At 39.9% G+C, this 27803-nt stretch overlaps 1 protein-coding gene across 5 annotated transcripts in view; it reads left to right on the top strand.

The window, feature by feature from the left end:
* Window positions 1-27803, top strand: part of phf21ab (PHD finger protein 21Ab) — a 356360-nt gene that overhangs the window by 318045 nt on the left and 10512 nt on the right. For all 5 annotated transcript variants that reach the window (XM_041197194.1, XM_041197191.1, XM_041197193.1 and 2 more), the window contains 7 exons: window positions 1363-1458; window positions 4901-4952; window positions 8503-8582; window positions 8937-8997; window positions 19491-19645; window positions 26228-26335; window positions 27274-27429. In XM_041197194.1, coding sequence (XP_041053128.1) covers window positions 1363-1458; window positions 4901-4952; window positions 8503-8582; window positions 8937-8997; window positions 19491-19645; window positions 26228-26335; window positions 27274-27429 — 708 coding nt within the window. The remainder of the gene's footprint in view (window positions 1-1362; window positions 1459-4900; window positions 4953-8502; window positions 8583-8936; window positions 8998-19490; window positions 19646-26227; window positions 26336-27273; window positions 27430-27803) is intronic.

The raw sequence follows: 27803 nt of genomic DNA, 5'->3' as shown, positions 1-27803 counted from the left end.
AAATGTTTTTCAGAGACATCATAAGGCATTCATCAATGTATTGCCTTCCTACAGCATTGAGAATCATCACCAGAAGATAGAAATGAGACTATGGTGCAGTTAGGCGTTTAGGTTTCTGACCTGACTTTTAAGTCAAATGATCTGATAACTTTATTGGGCTTGAATTTCCATTATAGAGCTCATATTTGCATGTTGTTCTCTTTTTTTTAATTTGTAATTTATCCTGTTCCTGTCTTTGATAATTTTCCAAGCTGTTAGTCATTAGTATTGTTTTGAGTTTTAAAGTTCTGAAAAAAGCACTGCAACCATGAAGCCAAATGTAGTCATCATAGCTTTTGGTTTCCTCCAAGTATATGTACTGTTTAACCTGGATTTTGTAGTCAGTGGTGAAGCAAGGGCACTTGCCACTGGCCACAAAGCAAATCTCATGAGATTTAGTGATCTCTCTAATGAGGATTTCATCTCTATTATGTTCAGTAGTACAGCAACTGATTCTCAGCATTCTTTACTGGGCATTCATAGTATAGAGTAGCTGTCATGTCATAAGGCTGTCCAAGCAGCCAATCATATTGAAGGATTTCAAAAGACATCCAAACAGGAAACTAAGGTCATTGAAATAAAATCAACTTTAAAAGATTTTTACATACAGCAGATTAAAGATTTGCACATGGGATGAAGATAGAAGCCAAAATGTTCTGATAACTTTTTTAAAAAGTTACTCAAAAAGTGCAGCTTAAAGCATCTAGTAAGTAATCATTTAACAGCAGTCCATGATTATAAAAGATCTTTTCAAGGTCAGTTCTGTTGTTTATCAACTTATAATAATCACATCACTTTTTAAAAACCTAGTTACACTGTTTGGACAAGGTGTAATTTTTTAATGGGTTTCAAATGGCAAATGTGGGTGGCAGGCAAGCTGAAATTCTCACTGATTTCAATGATTGTTGGCTCTGTTGGGGAGGCCTCTGTGCAGCCTTTGTTGAAACTCTAAGTGACAGACTGCAACTTCAGGATTTCCACACTAATCTGCATGTGCCTGACATCCTTAAGTTGCGGTCAGTTTCAAGCAGTTGTTGTCAACTCCTCCCGCAAATTAACCCAATTCTTTTACAAGATGCAGATGTTAGACAGGTTATCATTAGTTGTGACAAGGCGATAGTCCAGGGTTTGTTGTAACATTTTAAGAAACCAAAGTATTGGCTGATAAGGCTATGGATGATTTTATTCTTCAGCATGGTAACACATCTAGGATTTGGATCAAATTTGGCTTTCTTATTTGCTATAGTTTAATTAAGATCCATTTAGATGGTCTGAAGCATTAGGTAATTAGCTGCTCACATTTATTTTTCCATGTCATATTAGACCATCAAACTTCAGGTAGAGTGGGAAGAAAGACCGAATGACAGCAGTCCGACTTCTCCAGTTCCACCTAAGCCCAAGAGAGAGGAGAACTCAGAGGTATTGTAATGCAATGGCTGATGAAGCAATTTCTAGTTACTCATTACTTCATTAAAATCTAAAGTAAAACAAAGCTGATGTACTTAAGTAATTATTCCAGTATATTTAAAATAATTATTCAATATTAATCTATGTGTAACATATGAATACAGATATTATACAGTATAGAACAACTGGGACTGAATGCACTGCCTGAAAGAGTAGTGGAAACAGATTTAGAAATGACTTTGTAGAGGGATTTGAATCTACTGAATTGATGGAAAGAAAAACATTGCAGGGCTATGGGAAAACAGCAGGGGGAGTCAGACTAATTGAATAGTTCTTTCAAAGAACCTGCACGGGCAAGATGGGCCTAATAGCCTCCATCACTGCTGTCTGATTCCATGCTGCAGCTTGGGCACCGAATGATAATATGTGATCATATAAGTATTTTTGCATTGCTCCCATACATAGCATTTGTTATGTTGAGAGTGAGTTGCGAGTCAAAGTTGGAAGCCAGCAACCAGTGAAGACTGCTGGTCATCCATGAAATGCTACCATTCTGTTGTATGAATACATTACAGACACAGCCTCCTCTCAGAAATTGGCTTCAGGAGACTGTGTAGGAATTGAGACATTAAGGAAGTTTGGCCCTGTACCAAGGGGAGAGTTCCCAGAAATAAAATTATTGTTTGTATTTTTAATCTAGGCTTCTTGGACTTGTCTGTTGGAAGCACACTCGGTTACTTCAGCCCCATTATAGTGGAACACACTAATTTGTGCTAGTTATTGAGTATTGGATACAGATTGCAAGCACCCAACACACTTCCCACCCGCAAGCATTTCCTTGTGCTCAGTGCTTCTGGTGTTGCAAGCCATGGTATTGGTTGCCCTGTTGGGTTATTGTGTTCTACTGAAAATACAAATGGATGACCCTTTAATTTTCAAACAATTTGCTCTTTCTCAGATTGAAAAAGAACTTACATTTACTTAGCATTGTTCATGACCTTTAAAGCCAATGAAGTACTTTTGGAGTGTACACTATTATTATATTGGGAAATGTGGCAGATAATTTGGGCACACCAAGCTCCCACAAGCAACAATAAGATAATGACCAGGTATTGCTGTGTATAGTTGCTTACACTTCCATTATTATTTCTTTCTATTCATTTACGGGATGTGGGCATCACTGGCTAGGTCAGCATTTATTGCCCATCCCTAATTGCCCTTGAGAAGGTGGTGCTGAGCTGCCTTCTTGAACTGCAGCAGTCCCTGTGGTGTAGGTACACTCACAGTGCTGTTAGGGAGGGAGTTCCAGGATCCTGACCCTGTGACAGTGAAGGAACGGCGATATTTTTTCAAACCAGGATGGTATGTGGCTTGGAGGGGATCTTCCATGTGGTGGTGTTCCCGTGTATCTGCTGCCCTTGTCCCTCTAGATGGTAGTGACTATGGGATTTGAAAGGTACTGCCTAAGGAGCCTTAGTGAGTTTCAATATAATACAGAGTTGTTCCAAAAATTCTTGGGCTGAGGAAGTCAATTTGACAGATAATTGTTGGATCCAAGATATTTCAGAATACATTGAAAGTGGGTAATTTCCATGAACAAGATTGTCATTAAACTGTAGTTAAAAACATAGATTGTGCTCTTTTTAAAAATGCCCTCTTGTGACTTTCATTTTGTAAAATGAATACCCCGTAGCAGAGCAATTTATTTTGGTTGTGAATGAGATGTAAAGCAGAGGAGTGAGCCAGAATTGTCAACAGCTTTAGCATGGAATCAGATTGGCTCTCCACTCCATCAATAATAATTTGCTTACAGAAGAGGTTCATATTATAGCGCTCCTAGGTTATGGAATACAGTGGTGGATTATTTAGAGCATTGCTTCCTTACATGGTCTTAAGTGTGAGCTGGTTTATTTTTAAAATTAAGGTCTTAGGCAAAGTGCATTAACTTACATGATCAACAACACAAATTATATTTATTTAGCACCTTTAACATAATGAAATGCGTCACAAGAGCATTATGAAACAAAGTATGACACCAAGCATATAAGGAGACATTAGGTCAGCTGACCAGAATCTTGGCCAAAGAGTGAGGTTTTAAGGAGTGTCTTAAAGGAGTAAAATAAAGTAGAGAGACAGAGGTCTAGGAAGGGAATTCCAGAGCTTGGGGCCTAGGCAACAAATGGCATGGTCACCATGGGTGGAGGAATTATAATTAGGAATGCTCAAGAGGCTGGATGTGGGATGATTGCAGACAGCTTGAAAGGTTGTGGGCAGAAGATTACAGAGATGGGGGAATGCAAGGCTATGGAGCGATTTGAAAATGAAAATTTTGAAGTCAATATGTTTCTTGACTCAGAGCCAATGTACATCAGTGAGCAGAAGGGTGATAAGTGAATGGGGCTTGCTGTAAGTTAAGTTAGCAAAGCTTTGGATGTCTTCAAATTTACGAAAGGTAGAATATAGGAGACCAGCTAGGAGTGTGCCAAAATAATTGAGTCTAGAGGTAATGAAGGCATGAATGAGAATTTCAGCAGCAGGTGAGTTGACATGGGTGAAGCTGGGAGATGCTGCTGAGGTGGAAATAGGCCATTTTACTGATGCACAAATGTGAGATTGGAAGTTCATCTTGGGATCAAGTATCCAATGTTGCAAACAGACTGGTTTAATCTCAGACTGTTGCCAGGAAGAGGGGATAGGTTTAGAATTTAGAGCAGGACCAGAAGCAATGGCTTCAGTCTCTCCAGTATGTAATTGAAGGAAATTTCTGTTCATCCAATGCTGGATGTCAGATAAGCAGCCTGATAATTTACCAACAATGAAAGAGTTCAGAGAAGTTATGGCGAGTTGGAGCTGGGTCTTGTTAGCATTTGTGAAAACTAATGCTGTGCCTTCAGATGATGTCACTGAGGAGCAGCAAATAATTGAGAAATAGGAGACGGCTAAGGACAGATTCTTGGGGAACAGCAGCGGTAAAGGTGTGGAATCAGGGAGAGAAGCCATTGCAAATGATTTTATGGCTACGATTAAATAGCTAAGAATGAAACTGGGTGAGAGCAGTCCCATGCAGTGGATTACAGTGGAGAGGTGTTGGAAGAGGATGATGTGGAACGGAAAGGAGCGAAAGTTTACCTTTGTCACAGTCACAAAGGATATCATTTGTGACTTTGATAAGAGCTGTTTTGGTACTGTGGAAGGACAGCAACCTGATTGGAGAGATTCAAACATGGAGTCCTGGGAAAGATGGAAATGAGTTTTGGCAAGGCAAGAGAGGTTGAAGGTGGGAAGGCAGTTTGAGGCAACTAGACCTTGTATGTAGAACAAAATGATTCATATTAATTTTTTTAGAAGTTGTGCTGCTCTTTTGCCAATTGCAAGTAGTGAAACTTAATATAAAAACTTGTTAACACGGTGCTTTAATTAGGTACTGTTGTATTTTTGTTTCATTTTTGCACAGAAAGTTGCTTTCATGGTTTCTCTGGGGTTGGTTACACATGATCACCTTGAAGGTAAGAAATTAGCTTTTGGTTCTTTTGCACCTTAGCATTTTGATTTTGTTTGCATGTACCATTTCCAAGGCACTCCCAGGAACAATGGTGAACATGTCCAACTTGCTCCCATATATGTCTTTTTATTTGTGGATGGGCTGCTGTGAAGTATTGTAATGATCTTGGGAAAGTCCAGTAACAGTTGTATTTATATTTTTTGGAAACCCGAAAACCCAGGTATTTACTGCAAGAATCAGGCCACAAGGTTAACTGTTTAAAACAGAAGAATTTTACTACGCAAAAATCAAAGGTTATGAATACTAACAACTACACTCTAAAATAATTTATGTTAAAGATATTAAAAGTACAACAAACACAGTTACTTATACTCTAAACCAAACATCTTAACTCAAGTTTCCTTCTACGCCCATTTGACGTACACGCCCCCAAAAAACTCAAGTCAGTTTTTTATGAAAAGTTGGAAGGTTAACCATTTGGTCTGAGTCCTGTTTCAAAGAGTTGTATAAAGGTTGAGATTTCTTGGGCCTTCTGATTACTTGTATCAAGTTTGTACCTTTTAGATCTCCTCCAACTGCCCAACGGTTTGGACTCCTGGTTCAGCACTGGTGGCGCTAGAGTCTTGACATAGCCACTTTGGGTCAGAGCTCTCCTGGTTCTAATGTTCTCTAAGTCTGGAATCTTGCATCTAGGTACTCTCTCTTCTCGGATTGGCTATCCCAAAGTCCAACTCACTGTCATAGAATCCTTCATTTATCAAGAATTTTAAACCCTTTTACCCAGCACACAGAATTTAACTGAATTCTGCTTGGAAGAGATGTTCCCTGCAGCCAGCTTGTTCTACATTAAACTGCTTGAAGAACAGAATCACAAAGGGGAATCTACAAGCCCCTGTAATTAACTTTTTGATTACCCTTTGCTTTACTATTGTTTATTCCCATCCAGCTTGGTCACATAATTAGTTACTGGAAATAAAGTTGCTTTTTATAAGGAATCATCTTCTAGAGAAACCTAGTTCTTAAAGGGACCACCATCCCAACGTAAAATGTAGGTTTTTCCCCAAAAGCACATGGGCCATCACAGTATAATTATTTTTCCTTCAAATATGAAACACCATGACATCTGTGTGGGAGAGATGATGCAGAGTATCTGAAGGCATGAATTAAATCGATTATAAGTAGCTCTGCCATGGCTTGCCAGGTAAGCACGCCACAAGTTGTGGTACGAAGTTCCTACAAGCTAGAAGGTTTCAGAGAGTGTCTGCTTGGTGCTTCATTAATAGGTATCAGTCACGACAACAGAAAGGGTGCCATAATTGGCATAAGTACTTTCGTGCTTTCTTGGGAGAGAGAAATCAGCCAGGGATTCTGCTTCTAATTGTTGGAAAGTTGATGTGGGTGAGGCAGGATTAGACTCAATTGCGCTGCACTCAACTGTTAATACTTTGCCCTAAAGTCATCCAAGGAGAATTGTCATGTGGGTCAGGTACCGGAGGGTACCTGGTGAAAATAGAACCAAAGACTAACAGCAATCATTAACTTCAGGAGAGCTAAGGAGGAAAGTGAAAGTTTAAAAAAAAACTTTTTTTTAGGCTCTATATAATAAAACGTGGCACATTGTTCAATACACAATGGCCAGAATTTTTCCCTCATTGGGCCGCCTCGGTGGGAGCGGGCGGGGACAGTTGGGAAGCTGGCCACTGCCCGCGATCAGCTCCTCACTGCGATTTCATGGGCCCACCCTGCGTGGATCGTGAGTGAGGGGAGGAGGGAAAGCGGGCCTGGTGCGCAGTTTGCGCAGGCGCACAGAAGAGCGCTTCGGTCTCCGAGGCACAGAGCTGATTGAAGTGCTTTTTTAAAAAATTAATAAAGACAGTAAAAATTTATAAAAACATGTCCCCTCATGTAACTCTGTCACTTGAGATGGAACATGTTTTTAATTCCAAAAAAAGTTTTTATTTAATGTTTATTTGCTTTAGGGAGCGGAATGAGGTTTCCTAAAAAACGTAAAGGCCGCTTAGCCTTTTCACCTGCCCGCCAACTGTAAGGTTGGACGGGCAGCGTGAATTGGATTTTAATTAGCTTGTTAATGGCCTTAATAGGCCCTTCAATTATCAGCAGGTGTACAACCGTCTCTGGCACGTGCCTGCCGAACGAAATGTCGCGCGAGTGCATGATGACGTTGGGATGCGTGTCATTTCATGCTTGGGCGTATCGGGCACGCGCCCATACGCCCAGTGTAATATTCTGGCCAATGGCTCAGTTCAGATTTTTGGATTTTCTGCCAGATAAACCTGGTACATAGGATAGATTATTTTAAACCCTTTGGATGCAATTAGTGACCTAGGTGAAAACTATGTCCAAATTGGACCAGTTTTGAGATTTCTTTTCACTCTTTCTGCTCAAGCTTATTTGCACCACAAAATCTGCCATGAATCAATGAATTTGAGCAGTATTTTATCATGTTAATTTAGGGAAATAAATGTCCTTTAAAAATAATTTTTAATATATTTGAAGTGGTAACTTGGTGCAATTTGATACAACTGAAAATGGGTTTATCACCAAAAATAAACATTTCAATCAATGTTTAGTCCACCTTAGAGTAGCCTGATTTTAAATAGCTGAAGAGTACTTTAAAAAAAAAACCTTACTGCACCATTGGTGGACACTAGTCAGTTCTTAGTGAACTGAAGAAAGTTATTTTCACAACATGCATTTAATACCCTTGTGTCTTAAAAAAAGTTTAATTTTTAGAGCCTTTTCGAAGGCCTACAAGCGAGCACAATTAGCGGACGCTCTCGATGGTGATTAAGTTGCTCTGGTGGCATGGTCAGTTTTATTGGCTGAGCCAGCTTCCAGCATAATTTTTTTTAAATTAGCACAGAAGTTCACAGAAATTGGGTTGCACTGAATGTTATTGGCATTTAATTACAAATTGCAATCTTCTGTACTGCTTTTTCGATCTAAAGTGAATTGCACTGAGAAAAACAGCACATCCAAGTGGTAACTGCAGGCCGTAATTTTTTTTTTCATAAATTGTGACTTTGAATTTCAAGACATAGCCAATGGAAAGTGAACCAGTTGTAAAGAAATACCTTCTGCCACCTGGGCAAGGCAAGGAAGCAATTGGAAATGAAGTGATTCCCCCAGGAAGGGAGAAGAAATACACCTGCATCAATCTGGTTGCAGCAAGCAAATTGGTGATGACTTGTTTTGGGGCCAGGTTACACTTCACATTTTTCATAAAACAACAGAAAATGACGGGAGATGGGAATTTGATTTCCTCGGTATAACCTTTGGATAACATGTTGTGACCTAGGTTTACATCTGCGTTCTCTACACCATTGGATTCTTCTGGGACTCCCCGAAAGGAAGAAGGCACTAGATAAGTTTGTAATAGTTGATTCAAACAGCATAGGTAGGTGTCTGAGGAAAGGTTAGTCACAGTTTGTGAGAAATTTGGGGGGGTCAGGGAGTAAATATCCAAGAAGAAAACAGTAAATGCATTGATATGCAAATATATCTTGGAGTAATCCAACATGCCTTTTAAACAGAAATCCAAAGCAAGAGGCAAGAAAGGAAACGACGAACAACAGCAAATCCAGTGTACAGTGGAGCAATCTTTGAACCAGAGGTACTAGTTTAATGAGTATTTGATGTATTTGTAACAGTATTATATAAAGCCCTTCTGATTATGTTACTGCCTGTAATAAAATTTCCAAATTATAGTTTCCAGTTCTATTTATATTTTAGTGGGGAGGGAGGAATTCAGTACAGCATTACTGATAATTATACTTTCTGATTGCGACATTAAATGTTGTGTTTTGGATTTGCTTTGTGACCATGATTCCAGAATGAGAGAAAATCAAGTACAGATGGTGTGAGGGTTAGTAGGAGGAGACTGTATCCCATGAGATGACTGTTATTTTATTGTTTGTTGCTGAGATTTGCACTATCTGTGTATTTATTTTGTCTCTTTTTACTATAGCGCAAAAAGTCTGCAGTAACTTACCTGAATAGCCCTGTGCAGCCTGGAACACGGAGAAGAGGTAAAAGTCATAAGTAACTTCTGGTAAAACAAGTGTATATTTGGAGGTTCCTTTATTTAATCCAGTCAGTTTGTTCAAATTTTCATTAATATTAATAAGGAAGAGTATCCAACTGTTTGGTATGGAGAAACAAAGCTTTGGTTTTAATAATTTCTGCCATAGTCGACCAAACATCAATAAGTTTAACAACACATAGATTTTATATTTAATTACTTCAAAATATTTAACAAATTTTGTCCAAAAAAGACTTTAGAAGATGCTTTCCCTTTTGTCTGTCTATGGAATGTGATAGCCTCTTTCTTTCTTGGGGAACATCTGCCCAGCAATGAGCACCAGAATTAGCACTGCTTTTGATGGTGGCATTTGCTTTGTTTATTCGTCTAAAGGGTATCTGTGTGTTGTTATAAGAGTGGACATGTTAATGGCCCAGCAAGACATGATGTGAGTTTGTGGTCACAATTTCCCACGTTGAGAATTCCCAAGAACAATGCATTGTGTAGAAAGGTGCCTTGTGGATTGTTACAGTTTCAGTTTTATGTGTCATCTCTTTCAAGGGGCTAATAACAGTTTCAATAAACAGCCTTTCCCTCGGTATGATTTGGAAGCTGCACTCCTCCCTTCTTAAAATGTTACCCAAGAGATTAGCTGTTATTCTGTTTGCAGTAATCTGTACACTGGATGTAATATAATAAAGTTTACAGACTAATGCATCAATTTATATTCATTAAATATAATGTGAAGCACAATATTTGCAATTAGTATAAAAATACATGCAACAAGCAAGTCCATGGTGTGTCAGTCATATTTATAAGAACAATTGCAAATTGACTGCAAGTGTATCTGAGTAGTTCTGTTATGGAAAATTGAGTCAGTTCTAATCTTATATAATCTTGACTTAGAAACATAGGCGCAGAAGTAGGCCATTCGGCCCTTTGAGCCTGCAGCATCATTCATCATGATCATGGCTGATCATCCAACTCAATAGCCTGCTCCCGCTTTCTCCCCACATCCTTTGATCCCTTTCGCCCCAAGAGCTATATCTAACTCCTTTTTGAAAACATACAATGTTTTGGCCTCAACTACTTTAATTGGTAGCGAATTCCACAGGCAATATTTAGTTTTAATATAAAGGTTTATATATATTTCTCCTCATGAAGGGAGCAAAATGGAGCTTTGATGTCATCAAAATTTAGAAGAACTTGAGTCCTGTTCTAGATACTCCACTTTTAATTCCTTGGGTATCAGTTTTACTATCTTTTTATAATTTCTGAGGTAGAATTTCCAGGACATATTCACTATACTTAATACACACTGAAACCCTTTGTTATCTTTTGACTTGACTATTACAGTGCTCTCCTGGTCACTCCCGCTTAACTCTGTCCATAAACTCATCCAAAAGTTTGCTGCTGGTATCTTAATTGGCATCACTCCTGTGCATGCTGACCTACATTGGATTCCATTAAGCAAAATCTCGATTTTTAAGATTCTCATCCTTGTTTTTAAACCCCTCCATGGCTTCACCCCTCCCTATCTCAGTAATTTCAGACAGTCCTTCAAGATCGCTGCACCCCTCCAATTCTGGCCTCTTGTGCATCCTTGATTTTCATCGTTCCATCATTGGCTGCTGTGCCTTTGCCTGTCTAGGCCATAAACACTCCCTTTTTTCCTTAATGACACTTATTAAAATCTACCCCTTTGAACAAGCTTTTGATCATCTGTCCTAATATCTCCTCATGTGATTGGGTGTCAAATTTTGATTGTTAATGTTCCTGTGAAGAGACTTGGGATATTTTACAATCTTGAAAGCAATATATAAATGTAAGCTGTAATATATGGATAACTTTTTTTCGTGATTGAATCATTTATACAATGAAATAAACAATTTATTTTATATGAAAAGCACAATGATGTGTTATCAAAAAAATTAACCACTTTGACCTCAGTGAAATGCGCAATTCAGGCACTTACCCAAGAAGGGAAATGAAAAGGCAAAATTATTCCTTGACCACTTAAAAACATAAGAAATTGGAACAGGAGTAGGTCCTATTGCCCATCATGGCTGATCTTCAACCTCAACTCCACTTTCCTACCCGATCCACATTTTGCTTGATTTCCTTAGTCTGACACCCCATGAGTAACAGCCTGACAACCTAAAAATTGCCTGTTTATTTGCAGTCTCTCTTTTCTTCTGTTTCTGTATCCATGCTGCTCTTGTTAAACACAATTTCCCATTCATAAAACCAACTTTACTCCATCTAATCATATGATTTTCTAAGTGCCCTCATACCGCTTCCTTAATGGATTTCAGCATTTTCCCAATGATCGATGTGTGATTAACTGGCCAGCCGTTCCCTGTTTTCTGTCTCCCTCATTTGTTTTAGTGTTGTCACATTTGCTACCTTCCAATCCATTGGGAGCGTTCCAGAATCTAGGGAATTGAGGAAGATCCCAACCAATGCATCCATTATGTCCGCAGCCACCTCTTTTAGAACCCTTATCAGATCCAGGCGTATTGTTGGTTTTTTGTCCCATTAATTTCTCCAGTACCTTACTGTTCTTAATTATTTTAAGTTCTTCATTCTCATTCTATTTCTGGTATGTATTTTATGTTTTCGACTGAAGACAGACACAAACTATTTGTTTAACGTCTGTCCCTTTTCTCAGGCTTACTACTTCTGGCAATGTTATAATCCTCTTCTTTTAATCTACTACTATCCTTAACCATGGATGAATCACTTTTACCATGGAATTTCCATTCTCAATGAAATGCATATTTGCTAAGAATCATGAAATGTTTCTTTAAATGTTTGCCATTGGCTATCTGCTGTCATACCTTTTCATCTAATTTCACAATTTATCTTGGCCAACTCGTCCCTCATAACTATGTAATGGGCTTTATTTAAATGTAATAGTCTGGTTTTAGTCTCATGCACGTCATCCTCGAACAAGATATGGAATTTATTGTGTTATGATCACTCTTCCCAAGGAGGATCCCTAATGAGATTACTAATTAACCCTACATAAGAAAAGATTTAAAATAGCCCCTTCCCTAGTTAGTTCCATGACACATTGATATAGGAAACTATCTCAAATGAACTCCTACAAATTGCTTTTGGCAATTTGATTTGTCTAATCAATATGAAGATTAAGGGAAGGTGGTTGGCTCTTAAATGCCTTTTGAAATGGCCTAGCAAGCCACTCAGTTGTATCAAACTGCTAAAAAGTCTAAAAGGAATGAAACTAAACGGACCACCCGGCATCGGCCTAGGCACCGAAAACAACAACGGCAAACTCAGCCCTGTTGACCCTGCAGAATCCTCCTTACTAACATCTGGGGGCTAGTGCCAAAACTAGGAGAGTTGTCTCACAGAATAGTCAAGCAACAGCCTGACATAGTCATACTCACAGAACCATACCTTACAGACAATGTGTCAGACACCACCATCACCATCCCTGGATATGTCCTGTCCCACCTGGAGGACAGACCCGGCAGAGGTGGCGGCACAGTGGTATACAGTCGGAGGGAGTTGCTCTGGGAGTCCTCAACATTGACTCCATACCCCAAGAACTGTCATGGTATCAGATCAAACGTGGGCAAGGAAACCTATTGATTTCTACATACCAATTACCACCCACTACTCTGTTGATGAATCAGTGTTCCTCCATGTTGAACACCACTTGGAGGAAGCACTGAGGGTGGCAGGAGCGCAGAATGTACTCTTATTGGGAGACTTCAATGTCCACTGCCAAGAGTGGCTCAGTAACACCACGACTGACCAAGCTGGCCAAGTCTTAAAGGACCTAGCTGTTAGACTAGCACTGCAGCAGGGGGTGAGGGAACCAATAAGAGGGAAAAACATACCTGACCTCATCCTCACCAGCCTGCCTTCCGCAGATGCAACTGTCCTTGACATTATCGGTAGGAGTGACTATCACACAGTCGTTGTGAGACGAAGCCCCGTCTTCACATTGAGGATACCCTCCATCGTGTTGTGTGGCACTACCACTGTGCCAAATGGGATAGATTTGGAACAGATCTAGCAACACAAGACTGGGCACTCATGAGGCGTGATGGGCCATCAACAGCAGCAGAATTGCACTCAAACACAATCTGTAACCTCATGACCTGGCATGTCCCACACTCTACCATTACCATCAAGCCTGGTATCAAACCTGGTTCAATGAAGACTGCAGGAGGTCATGCCAGGAGCAGCATCAGGCATACCTAAAAATGAAGTATCAACCTGGTGAAGCTACAACACAGGACTGGGGGTCGAGTGGGGGGGAGCTGGTTGATTTCATACCTAGCCGTCAACATCCTTACCAGCAACCAGAAACTGAACTGGACTATCCCATATAAATACTGTGGCTAGAAGAGCAGGACCGAGGCTAGGAACCCTGTAGTGAGTAACTCTGTACCTGACTGTCCAAAGCCTGTCCACTATCTACAAGGCAAAAGTCAAGAGCGTGATGGAATACTCCCCACTTGCCTCGATGAGTGCAACTCCAGCAACACTCGAGAAGCTTGACGCCATCCAGGACAAAGCAGCAGTGGCACCCCAACCACAAACATTCACTCCCTTCACCACTGACGCACAGTGGCAGCAGTGTGTACCGTCTACAAGATGCATTGCAGGAATTCACCAAGGCTCCTTAAACAGTACCTTCCAAACCCATAACAAAAACAGAATTACCTGGAAAAACTCTGTCGAAGGGTCATGAGGACTCGAAACGTCAACTCTTTTCTTCTCCGCCGATGCTGCCAGACCTGCTGAGTTTTTCCAGGTAATTCTGTTTTTGTTTTGGATTTCCAGCATCCGCAGTTTTTTTGTTTTTATTTTAGTCTACTGCATTCGTTGCTCCCAATGCGGTCTCCTCTACATTGGAGAAACCAAATGTAAATTGGGCGACCACTTTGCAGAACACCTGCGGTCTGTCCGCAAGAATGACCCAAACCTCCCTGTCGCTTGCCATTTTAACACTCCACCCTGCTCTCTTGCCCACATGTCTGTCCTTGGCTTGCTGCATTGTTCCAGTGAAGCCCAACGCAAACTGGAGGAACAACACCTCATCTTCCGACTAGGCACTTTACAGCCTTCCGGACTGAATATTGAATTCAACAACTTTAGGTCTTGAGCTCCCTCCTCCATCCCCACCCCCTTTCTGTTTCCCCCTTCCTTTTGTTTTTTGCCAATAAATTATATAGATTTTTCTTTTCCCACCTATTTCCATTATTTTTAAATATTTTTAAATCTTTTATGCTCTCCCCACCCCCACTAGAGTTATACCTTGAGTGTCCTAGCATCCATTCTTAATTAGCACATTCGTTTAGATAATATCACCAACTTTAACACCTATGTGTTCTTTTGTTCTGTTGTTGGTGACATCTTTTGTTGATCTGCTTCTATCACTGCTTGTTTGTCCCTACAACCACACCAACCTCCTCCACTTCTCTCTCTCTCTCTCTCTTCCCCCCGACCCCCCCCCAACACACCTTAAACCAGCTTATATTTCAACTCTTTCTTGGACTCGAACTCAAGTTCTGTCGAAGGGTCATGAGGACTTGAAACGTCAACTCTTTTCTTCTCCGCCGATGCTGCCAGACCTGCTGAGTTTTTCCAGGTAATTCTGTTTTTGTTTTTGATTTCCAGCATCCGCAGTTTTTTTGTTTTTATCTTTCAAACCCATGACCACTACCATCTAGAAGGACAAGGGCAGCAGATGCATGGGTACACCACCACCTGGAAGTTCCCTCCAGCCCCTCACCATCCTGACTTGGAAATATATCGCCGTTCCTTCACTATCACTGGGTCAAACTCCTGGAGCACCCTTCCTAAGAGAACTTTGGGTGTACCTACACCACATGGACTGCAGCGGTTCAAGAAGGCAGCTCACCACCACCTTCTCGAGGGCAATTAGGGATGGGCAATAAATGCTGGCCTTGCCAGCGACACCCACATCCCATGAACGAATTAAAAAAAAGTACCCCATGATTATTGCATTGTCTTTTTACAAGCAGCTGTTCTTGTTGAGTTCTCTGTCCAAAGGCAGGACCTTGGCCATTATTTACCAAACCATGGCATAGTGTCATGACTTTTTACTAAGGGCGGGGTGACGAGGCAGCCCCTTAGCCTTTGTCAGCTGGAACAGGGATCGAACCCTATACTGTTGGTGTTAATCTGATCCAAATGCTAGCTTTCTAGCAAATTGAAGCTCCTTTTATTTATTGATTTAAACTGTGTCCAATAGTACAGCTACTATTAACGGGCTTATAAACTACTCCCATCTGTGTTTTCTTCCCCTTGTTATTTGTTATCTCCACCCATTAATAATAGTAAAAGTAAATGTGGGTCCCTTAGATGCTGAGATGGGGAAATCTTAATGGGAAATAAGGAAAAGAAATGACAGAGATGTTATAAACAAATATTTTGTGTCTGACTTCACAATGAATAGATTCTGCTGCTTGTTCGTCTGAGCCAACGTCCTTTCTAACTTCTATCCTTATGTTATCCCTTATTAACAGGGCTACTTCCTCTCTTTCATTTTGCCTGTCTTGAAATGTCTAATACCCTGGAATATTTCAACCACGTCTCTAGTTGCTATTAGATCAGCCTCATTTACCTCTATTTGTGGCATTAATTATCTTGTTGTGAATGATTCTTACACTCAGATAAAGTACCTTTAATTTTAACTTTTTACCTTCTTACCCTGATTCGACTCTATTCACTGCGCTATTACCATTGAACTTTTTGTCCCTTGCTGTCACACTTTGCTTATCTTTCAACAAATTGCTACACTGTTCTATGGCTTCAACTTTTTCTATTTCTAAAAAATACCTCTCACATGAAACCCTTTCCCCCCTCTACCTTTTTAGTCTTAAAGCCCCATCTACAGCCCCCTTGTGCACTCCTCAGTCACTAGTTCAGGAATGTTTTGTACCAGTTCCTATTGATATCAACAAAGCCTCACGGGTCACATTTCCCAATCCAAAGCATTTTATTTACTGAACATAAAGACTGTGACCTCTAAGTTGTGATTAAACTGAAAATGGCTTTCCCACTTTGCACACTGGATTGGTTTCAAGAAATGCCAGGGTGCAAGCTTTCTAGTGGTGTGATTGCTAAGCTACTGCCATTTCAGAAGGTCCTTATGTTTGGTACTGGTGCAGAATGCATGTTCAGCAATACTCTGTAGGCACTGAAACACATTAGCTGGTGCTATATTTGCAATAAAGTATTTTTGTTTTGAGTGATAAGTCATACATAGTGTGCTTTATGATGGCATCTTGATTACTTTTTAAACAAAATATTTTGTAAAAACTTGTTGCTTTTCTTCTTGGGAAAGGTTTGCTTTTTCAATGTTTCTAGCTTTGTAGTGCTTTAAAATAGAATTCCTGTTTAGGACATAGTAAATTATAAATATTGAAAATGGCTAAATAGTTTGCATCTACATCTTAATAGAGAACACTGCACATTTTTACTGACTAGTCTGAAGATTTGTGTGAAGTGCGCATTAAAAACATAACTTCAAGTTAAGATGGCTCTCCACAGCAGCCATTTAGCTATCTGTACTTTTGAAAGTTGTACAGTTATTAAATATAATTTTTAGATGTACTACTACATACTTCTAAATTTTATTGATTGTTTCAAGGTAGTTGAATTTTGCTATGGAGAATAGATATTCTTCATATAAGACTTGACTTACTTGCATCACTGGTCTGTGCTTTTTGAATTGAGGGTCCTGCTGTTAACCAAGATTGGAATCCAAAAATAAGGGTTACCCCCCACCCCCCCCCCCCCCCCCCCCCCCCCCCCCCGACACACACACACAAATAGGCTTTTGTAACTCTTAATTCTACAACAGAAATTGTTCATGGGATGTCAGCATCGTTGGCTAGGCCAACATTTGTTACCTATCCCTAATTGCCCTCGAAGGCGGCAGCGAGTGCACTTAGGAATTTGTAGGGCACCACAGCTCTAAAGTTAAATATTTGCATTTTCTCTTTCTAAAATTACTGTCACCTGTGTTGCTAGATATTCAATCTGTTCTGTATGCCATCGATAAGGGCATCATCCTCTATCCCTAACACACAAACTCCAAATAATAGTTTTATATTGTACTTTCGAAATTACTGTTTTGCAAAGTTTTACCTTTTTTTTTCTTGGCCCCTACTCAACCCTGCCAACCTCCACTCCGCCTTTCCATTATCAAGTTTGTAACTAGCCAATCAAAAATGAGCAATGGGTTTCTCCATAGCATCCAGTCATGATGTCTGTTGATGCTCAGTTGACAGGATGCCATAAGGCAAAGTACATTATTCCCATTTCCCCTTTGTCTGACATTTGTGTTAGCTATAGAAGCAGAACTAAGCATTACTAAATTGGCCAATTAAAAAGTGAAGGGCAGTCAGTGGAAACTGTTGTCTTTATTTTAGAATCTGCTCTTCCATTTTATTTTAAACCCTCTCCCTTCCTAAATGAGCCCGCACTGCTCACCAAGAAAGTAGTGATGTATTGGAAATTGGAATACAGAACATAAATGATACTGGTGGTCTTATATTTTTGGTAAAGGATCAATAGCATTCAAACATCCCTGTTCTCTGGCCTTGCTGAACAGAATAGCACGTCGTTATCTAACTTGCATCTTTAGCCCATGTTGTTTACTGTGCTCCTCTATTGCCATTATTAATGGTATAAAAGTCATTTCAATGGGCTATTAATCTTTTTGCGGTTTTGCCTTTGCTTCTGTTGTATGAAATTCATTGCAACAGCTTGGAACTCCTGGAATTTTATTAGTACGAAAGGCAGTGCAGACTACACACTGTTGAACTTCAGTTTTAGACTTATGGGATTCGGGCACCTGAAACTCGTGCTGGTAGAAATTTATTGGTAATTGTTTTAATCAAAACCCCTTGAAAGATGAAATGGATGCTAGTACAGCAATTGTATTGGCCTCAGTACAGTAATTCTATTTCATAGCTTCAAGCCAATAGGGTGAAGATGATGATTAACAAAGGAAAAGCAGTAAATGCATCAACCTTCTTCCATTGTGAAAATGACTTCGATTCAGTATCCAGTTCGCCAAAGACTCCTGACTAGCAAATCCTTTAAAAGTATTTTGGGTTACTAATCTGCATCAGTGTGTTTCATGCTGCTTTTGTATTGGACTTAGTAGGGTTTTAAGACTGTTGGTGGCAACCCCATATTCGATTTGGTGAGGCCATTCAGTGGGAAGACTTGGTTGAACCTGTTGGATGAATGCACACCACATAGGCAGTGATCAGGAGTTTTGATTGGGTAACCTTCCACAGCTGCTAAATCAACAACTAGGGGGCATACATTTAAAATAATCAAAAGAATGGAGCAAGGGGGCTGAGACATTTTCGTTAGACTATGGAGTAGTGGTGGAAGTAGAATCTTTAATGGTTTTTTAAATGGGTGGATTTGGAGATAGCTCTTTCAAAGATGAGCTGTATGGACTCTTCTTGTGCATCAATTTTTATTATTCTATCAAATTCATTCCTCTTTGATTTCAAATTGGCTCCAGAGTAATTTTGCTGCTGTTTTGTCATTTGGATACTAATTTGGATCATCACAAGTGCTGGGGTGGTGGCAGTGTAATTTTTAGCTCTCAGAATTGTGCAGTGAATGTATTAGTTTATAGTTTCCTCCACCTACCTTGAAAGCCCCGGCCCAGGTAGTATTTCAAATTCAGATGTTCAGAAGAAACAAATGGCTAAATCAGTAATGACTTTGCAAAAGGATGCTAAGCTCATGTTACCTTAATTGAGATTATGTGAGCAGTGACAGATTCTTCATTGTGCACCATGTTGAGTGTTAACAAATATATGTGTTTGAATTATTATGTTCATGGGTTTTCCTAAATAGGATTTGTTTAGATGTTTTTTTGTAAAAGATATTTAGAACTGTTTTTACAGAAACAATTTTAAAAATTAGTACCAAATGTTATTTTAAATGCAGCTTTTTTCTGAAATATAAATTGTCTGTTAAAATTGGGATTCGAGGAACTGTCATTGAGTACCAAACAACTGCATAGGCATTTATATCTTTAAAACAATTATGCCATGTGTTGATATGTTACAACTTCTTCATTGCTTGCTAGATACTTAACCCTCAAGTAGTGGTTTTGGAAATCTGATCAATAAAGTCATTAATTTTTATAATTCATAGTATAATAAAATAACCAGTATTATTATTTATAGTTTTTGATCAGATGTATAATTTCTGTATATTATACCACATAGCATTTATCCAACATATTACTGCTGACGAATTTGTTAACTTCATTTTCCTTTTTTGATTACATGCCTGTTACGTGTTATTGCTTGTTCCTTGTATTGACCTTTAACTTGTGATTGTTTATTAATGCTTGTCTATGCTCCTCCTCCTCTTTCCTCAATGGCAGCCAATGAGGATCAGTGGTTGAAGGTATGTGTGTGTATATATTTGGTGTTTTTTTTTTCTTATATGTAGGTCGCCCTCCTAAGTACACTAGTGTGCTGGGCATGGGGGCAATGGCACCTTCCTCCCCTCCGAGTCATCCTGCCTCCCCAGATTTCGAAAAAACAGAGAATTTGCTCAGTTTTGGTGCTCCAGCACAGTCTGCGTCCAGCCCCAGCTCTGTAGATGTAAGTTACCAAATTTCATAGGGTTGATAATTCAGCACATTGAGTTATTAATTAGGCAGATTTATTTATTTTTCTTGTAGCATGGATAATGGGTAACAAAAGAAGAAATAGTATAGAAATTTTAACTACTTCATGAGCTTTTCCTCCTCCTCCTACTCCTCCCTTCACCTTGCTCACTCATTCACCACATCCCTTTTATGCTTGCATAGTTGCTAAACAAAGCCTCCATCTGTATAATGCAACACAAACTGCACGATAACTATAACTTTAATATTTCAGTCTTTGCTTCCGTGTTGAAAGTCAGATCACTCAGCTCTACGGCATATGAGAGCATTGAGAGACTATATAGACCTTCAAGTATATGTATATTCTTATATTTGTATATTACTGCACACTCAGTTTGGGTCCATCACTGAGGGTCCAGGTCTTCACCATCCCTTGGAATCTATTATATGATTCTTTTGCTAAATGTGATTGTGTACTTAGTTGCAAATTGACAGGATGCTGCAACTCAACTAGAGTGGATGTTCCGCCACATAGATCTTCATGACTAATGAGCAATTTGTTGTACCGCTAATTTACTCAAGTATTACAAAAAAAATGATGTGGCTTGTGCTTTTCAGCTATTCACCATCTGGATTTTTTTTTCCATTCTTTGTGCACAGAAATAGGGGGAAACAATCAGAAATCAAGTGACTTGCTTGAGTATTTTTCCAGTATGTGAACCGAACCGACTTCTGACTTGAAAATGATTTTCCCTCATTTTCACCTGCAAGGCAGCAGAGTAGGGCAATTTGAACAGGAGTTCCCTGTGGTTGCTTTTAACTCTGTTTTGTATTGGCAGACAAGGCATGTTGGGAGCAATATTTCACTCTGCATACTGTGTTGCAAAGCTACAACTTAATCAAGAGCTCATATGAAACTATAAGGACAAAGCTTGAGCAGTCTCTGATCATGTTTATTAGTTTTATTTTTAACTTGTGATTCTTTTTTTAAATACTAGCTTGAGTGGTTTACAAAGTGCAGAGCCCCAACATTAATTATGTTTCCATAATATAGGAGTATCTTGTGCAGTACACGGTGCACCGGTTAACATTCCTTTTCTGTTTTCTTCATATTTTTGGGGGTTTACTTGAACGTGTTAACAAAAGGATGGAGCATTCCACTGCTTTATTATCAGATACTTAGGAATGAATAATTCGAAGTAGATTATGGGAAAATGCTATATACAGGATTGCTTCACAGTGAGATTAAAAGTTCTGCTTTCCATGATGCATCTTTTAACAGAGATGTAGATAGTTAATTGAATTTCAACTGAGGGAAATTAAGTTTTGAGGAGTCTCAGATTTTCATTTTGAGGATTGGGTTTGCATCTAGCCAAGTCTGAAAGAATGAAACTTCTTCCTGACAAATCTAAGGGTTCAACATGAGTTTGTGTGGCCTAATCCACTTTCCACAATGTTCATTAGAATGAAGTGTAAAATAAAATAGCTTTGCATTAATACTCTCCTAAGGACAAGGCTAAGGCGGGTTAGTTACAGCAAAATGGAAGAAAACTATATCCTTACTCGGATGTGCTTGATACTGATGGCTGACAGAAATGAAATTTTTCACCTCCTCTCACTGCCATCCCTCTCATCTTTGAGCACAAAATTTTACCCCACAGAGGTCTAAGATTTCCAGGTTTGGAGCTCATATTGAAATTCATTCACTGGCTTTCTGCTGTATACCATCTAGTTGTTTCATTATCATCACTGAAAATGGTGAATACCTAATAAATTAGTCAGCCGTTTGCCAAACCTGATGAATCAGACAGCTCTTGGATATATTTGGAGAATCAGTCGCCCCTTTGGAATACCTGGGCAATCAATCAGCATGGATTTCTAGGGTTAGGTCCAGTCTGACAAACCCGATTAAATACCTCTTCAAAAGATTCAAAGTAGTGAACAGGGGAATATTTATTTATTTATATTTTTATATAGGTTATCAGAAAGCATTCAATAAAGTCCTGCATAAGAAACTGCTACCTAAAATTGAAACCCATTTTATTTGGTATCATTTTCATGGGATACATGCCCATCCCTTATTGCCCTTGAGAATGAAGGAGGTGGGAAGCTGCCTTCTTGAATTGCTGCAGTCCATATGGTGTAGGTACACACACAGTGCAGTTAGGGAGGGAGTTCCAGCATATTGGCCCAGTAACAATGAAGAAACGGCAATCATGGTGGAGGGAGAGAACGTTTAAGGTGGTGGTTGAGGTGTCAGTCAAGCAGGCTGCGTTGTCATGGGTGGTGTTGAGCTTTCCTGAGTGTTGTTGGAGCTGCACTCATCAGGCACATTGAGAGTATTCTATCATACTCCTGACTTGTGCTTTGTATACGGTGAACAGACTTTGGGGAATTAGGAGGTGAGTTACTCACTGCAGGATTCCTAGCCTCTGACCTGCTCTTGTAGCCATGGTACTTATAGGCTGGCCTAGTTAAGTTTTTGGTAAATGGTAACCATCAGGAGGATGATGGTGTGGCAGCAGTTGCCCCTGCTTGGACCTGGTTAGCAGATATGCATTTGGTTGAGGGGCTAAGAAATTGGGGGACAGTGAGATTCCCTCAAAATGCATGGATTCTTCACCCACCTTTTTTGATTGCTCAGTGCTTGGTGTGCTGTCCAGATGGCTGACTGGGGATGGTGCTGGAGTGCAACTGCCATGACCCCCTAGCCACTGATCTGCCACCCACAGGATGGTCTTGTTCAGAGCTTTTAGCTCCTTTCCCACTAATGCTGTGGTGCTATTGATACTGTGAAGGAGATCTAGGACCTCTTGCATGAATTGCACATACTGTTGCATAGGGTTCACTGAGTTGATGACACTTGTGGCTGCTGATCATGTGCTCCCCAACCCGAGAGATAGCCAAGCTCATGTCCACCACACACACCTCCATTTGTGGTGCATGAACTCTCAATGTCTGAGAGCTCAGCCAGATGGCCACTTTTCTGCCACTACATGTCCAAATACTCAGTTCCAAAGGGAGACTCCTGAGGCTCTGCCTCACTACCCTGTGACCGCCCTCCCTCCTCTGGGGGAATTATGCATCTACCTCCACCATCTCTGACACCTCCCCTTGCACACTAATGCGCTAAAATTGTGTGTGTGTGTCCCTGGGCTGGTGCCTGCTGCCTTGGAAGGTGGTGGCGGCACACCCTGCGATACTTGTACCTCCTCCTTTTGCCGAAGATCTGATTCCTCTCTGGAGGGTGGAACCACAGCTCTAGAACCTAAACTGGGTCTGCTGGCAGTCAATGTCTCCCGGGCTGAACACATTCATAGCTTGGAATCACCCATCACTATTAGTGACCAATATGATACCCCCAAAGCCCATCCCTCCCCATCAGCCTTTGCTGCCACATGAGCAGTTCCAGGAACACCACAGCCTGGGCGATACTCTTTCCCGGGTCTCCTGGCTACTCTGTCCTGGTGTAGGGAAAGAGGAGGCACATGAGCCGGCATGTACATTGTCATGGCTTTCCTTGTCATGAGTTGAGATATAATGCTAGTGAGGGGAGTGTGCTGCTCTTGTGTGTGGCATGGAAGGAAAGGGTTTGAGTAGCACAAGCTTGGTGGCATAAGCATTGCAATGCAAGTGATAGGGTGGCAAGCCATGCCCCAGCTTGCAATTGCAGTTAGCGCCCAAGAGGTTCCAGGAGCATTTGAGATCTGCTTTATGATGCTTCTAAATGTAAGCCTGGAAGTCCTCAATGAGCTGTATTCTCTGAAATGGAATGTATTGAGATGGGTGTGAGGATGAGTTGGAGTAAGGCGTGCAGCAGGTGAACCGAGCTGCTGTGACAACTTGTAGAGTTGTGTGAGCTGCTGCATGAAGTTTCTTTAAAAGTCAGTGACTTTCAGGGGTGAGCAGCAAATGATTGGTGTGGCAGGGTACTCAAAGGATAGGCTAAAGTAGCAACATTGACTTAAAACAGTGGACACAGCAATATCTGTTGGTTTAATTAAGGGTTTCCTGTCAATTGGCTAGCTTGCATAGGACAACAATGTTTCAGCCAACATCTAACTCAACAGTACTTGCAATGCAATGGTCACAGTTCACCCTGCAGCCTGCACCCCCCCAGTGGCCTCTCAGGGTTGTCTGCAGACAGGTCTTTGACATTGATGTCTTTAATTGCCCTTTTATTGGACAGAGGAAAGTAAGAACCCGCCTCTACCCCAGCCTCTTCCTGGCCCAAACCCAAGCCCACACCCAATTACGTCTTGCAAACTGAACCTGGAACCTGCCCCAGCCGCCAGGATACAAAAATGTGGCACAAAGTGAGCTCGGAGGCATTTGGGAAGCCACAAAGATCTTGACTTGCATTTCACAAGCCTTAGGAGAAAATCCAGCCCAAAGAGACTACGAAGGAAAATAGGTTAAGTGAGTAAGCAAAAATTTGGCAGCTGGATTATAGTGTGGAAAAATGTGAGGTTATCCACTTTGGTAGGAAGAATAGAAAAGCAGAGTATTATTTACATGGAGCGAGATTACAGAATGCTGCAATACAGAGATTTGGATGTCCTGATATGAATACAAAAGGTTAGCATGCAAGCACAGCAAGTAATTAGGAAGGCAAAAGGAATGTTGGTCTTTATTGGAAGGGGATGGAGTATAAAAATAGGGATGTCTTGCTACAACTGTACAGGGAGTTGGTGAGATCACATCTAGAGTACATCTAGAGTTTTGGTCTTGTTATTTAAGTGGGGGAATAAACTTGAACTAGAGGCAATTCAGAGAAGGTTACAATGTTGATTCCTAGGATGATAGTTGTCATATGAGGAAAGATTGGGCCTATACTCTTTGAAGTTTAGAAGAACGAGAGATGATCTTATTGAAGCATAAGATTGTGAGGAAGTCTGACGGGGTAGATGCTGAGGGGATGTTTCCCCTTGTGGGTTAACCTAGAACTAGGGGCATGGTTTCAAAATAGGGGTCTCCATTTAAGACGGAGATGAAAAATTTTTCCTCTCGCAGGGTCATTAGTGCTGGAAATTCTCTTTCCTGCGAGCAGTAGAAGCTGGGTCATTGGTTAACCCAAGGCTGAATTAGAAAAATTTTTGATCTACAAAGGAGTTGAGGGTTATGGAGAACAGAGCGTTATGGGGAGCAGATAGGAAATGGAGTTGAGGCCACAATCAGATCTCTTATTGAATAAGAGCAGGCTCGAGGGACAAAGGCACAAATATGGAATTAGGTCACAGATCAGCCAAGTTCCTGTTCCTATGTTCTGTTGGGTATGCCTAGTGAATCGATAGGCCATTGAATATACCTGGAAAATCGATCAACCATTGAGAGTGGGAGTTTGTCGTGTAGGCTGTGGGTTTAAACTTCTAGCAGATTGCCAGTGTGGTGCAATCTGATTCTTATTTGTGAAGACACACTTAGAGAATATTTGCTTTTTTAATCACCATGCCATATAATTGTTTAAAAATGTGCTTTGAAATCTGTTGAAAAAATATAGTAACTGATGACTGTAATGATTTAGTTCATGACAGAACTCTTCATTTACATGTGCCCTTATCTTTCACTCACGTACCCATAACAAATTATCAATATTGCACTCTATCTTTGTTATTCTATCTCTGTCAATGTGTTTTGAATACTTTGTAAATACTTGGAACAATCTGCAGGCTGGTAGAGGTAAAAACAGTGGGGTTGCTTACAATTAAATTGTATGCTAAGGTGGGAGAGTTAATGTACAAAAGGAATTAACTTTTCTTGACCCTTTCTCATTCAATGTTCTCACTGAAGTTCAATATGAAATGTTGATAGGTGCAAATATTGTAAACAATTACATGAAGTAGTATTCTTGTCAGTGAGAAATGATTTCTAATTCTGAGATTATATTAATTCTCCTGTATCAAAAGTTTTTTAATATCCAGGACTACAATGAAAATGTTAGTTGTTGGAAAGTTCAAACTTGTCTTTGAGAGATTAATAAATATTAAATTCAATATTGGTTTAGGAAAATGTATATTTTTGCGCAAAGTTTGTTCTGGAAGTAACAAAAACAGTATTGTTGATGACTTTATGGGGGAACATTTTAAAGCTCCTTTTTACAGTTACAACAACTTAAATCTTAACTACAAACCTCCTCTCTCCCAATTGGCTTCTTTTTAAATCAATGCTGAAGAAATCTCTATTGGAATATTTTTTTAATTTAAAAGTGCAAGTTGTTGAGTGTCAGAGGAGGTCTTCTGTTCGTTCTTTGGGAACAAACTTTCAGTTTTAACTCATGTAAAACTCACTTGCAGTATTTAATCTGCCCTGGAACTTAGTGTGTACTCATTGAGAACTGAATGATTCTTCCCAAAGCACAACAGGAAATATATGTTAAATTCATGCCTGCTGTATGTGAGAGTTAGTATATTTGTTGCACACACAGGGCAATCGGTGCACTAGCAGTTATTGGAACAGCACCACAATTAAATCCAGTAACAATTCATAGAAGAATCTAGATGGGTTGACATGCAATACCGCAAATGGACAATTACAGCTTTATTTTATTTTTTTTTTATTTTAAAACATCTTTAACTAGGGTTTGCCCTATTTAGCCACAAGGGCTACTTTACAAAGGGGCCCTGTCAGCAAGATACAAGATGAGACAAACGACATTGAAAACATCACAAAAAATACAACCTTGTCTGTGAGTGCATTTATATTTGTTTAAAATGTGTGTCAGGCTCTCTTTAAGCACTGAACATGAGAGATTTTTATTTCAAAGGTGATTAGGATTCAAAAGTAAAGGCAGCTTGGACTGGAAAGTACTGTTTGGCAAAGTTGGTGCAGGCCTGCAGTAAATCTAAAGGCCTGTTTAGAATGGCATTTAAGCAAAAGGTGGGTGGGCAAATCAATTGACTTATCTGGAGGGAAACTTGTAACCTGTTTCAACTGCCTGTCCACAGTGCAACCTAATCACAATTGTTTTTTGTATTTATTTATTCATTTGCTCATTCATTCATTTAATTATTATTTAGTTCCTCAATTTTTTTAAAATACAGCAATGTTGTACAAGATATCTTATGAGGAGTCAATATAATATCCATTGATGTAATGACTAAAATCTTAATTAGGTCTAGATTTAAGCTGTGCTGTTATCCTCAAGCAATTTGTATAAAGTTGCAGTTAAATCTATAATAATGCTAAAAGGAAAAGAGAAAAAGGTTAAGAAAGAAAATTTCAATATCCACAATTTTGAGTTCCACTTGTCTCATTTACGGTCCAGCCCTTTGGCATCTCCATATAATCAGTCAATGCCACTCCTGGGTTGATCCACCAAGTGCTGCATTTGATTGGTGCATTTAGGCCTTCCCTACCCAGGCCTGCTTCTACTCCCATCCTAAGAAGTAGATAAGGTTGGATTAAGGAAAGCTTGAGTAGAAAATTCAGCTCAGATGGGCACCCAAATTTGGACCTTGCCAGAACTCCCAGTGTTATAGATGTTATAGTGCCTGGGCCATGTACTTATTTAGGCTTGTGTCTGCCATATTGGGAGTCACTTAAAATAATAATTGTAACAAAAATTAAAACCCAAAGTTATAACTTAAGCCATGTAAATGATTCTGTAACTTTGTTTTTTGATAGGGTGACATCCATGAGGATTTCTGCTCTGTGTGTCGACGTAGTGGACAGCTGCTGATGTGTGACACTTGTTCTCGTGTGTATCACCTGGAGTGCCTGGACCCGCCATTAAAAGCCATTCCCAAAGGAATGTGGATTTGCCCCAAATGTCAGGAGCAGGTGTGGGCTTAGACAGTGCCTTAGACTTATTTTAGTCTAATATAACCTCTGGTAGTTGTAGGGTTTTGTTTTGGAAACACTTTTGGTGGGATTTTCTTTTTTTTTAATCTTTCTTTCATTATGCCATACAGTGTCTCAAACACTCCAGGGTATACACATAGATATAATTCAGGACAATAAGTTAATAAAATCAGTAATGAACAGTACCAGACAAACTACCATTTTTAGCTGTTCTCTGGTTGTTGGGTATTACAATGATCAGTTTATTATTCCTGACTTAAAATGTAACAGCTTAACTTAAATATTTCAGACGGTACTGATGGAAATTTACACTTACGTGTAGGACATGGAGAATTCTAGTGGATTCTGTCAGA

The sequence above is a fragment of the Carcharodon carcharias genome, chromosome 10 (assembly GCF_017639515.1).
Source record: "Carcharodon carcharias isolate sCarCar2 chromosome 10, sCarCar2.pri, whole genome shotgun sequence".
Classification (NCBI taxonomy): domain Eukaryota; kingdom Metazoa; phylum Chordata; class Chondrichthyes; order Lamniformes; family Lamnidae; genus Carcharodon; species Carcharodon carcharias.
Note: the sequence above shows the minus strand (reverse complement) of the source record. Positions and strands in the feature narration are given on the sequence as shown.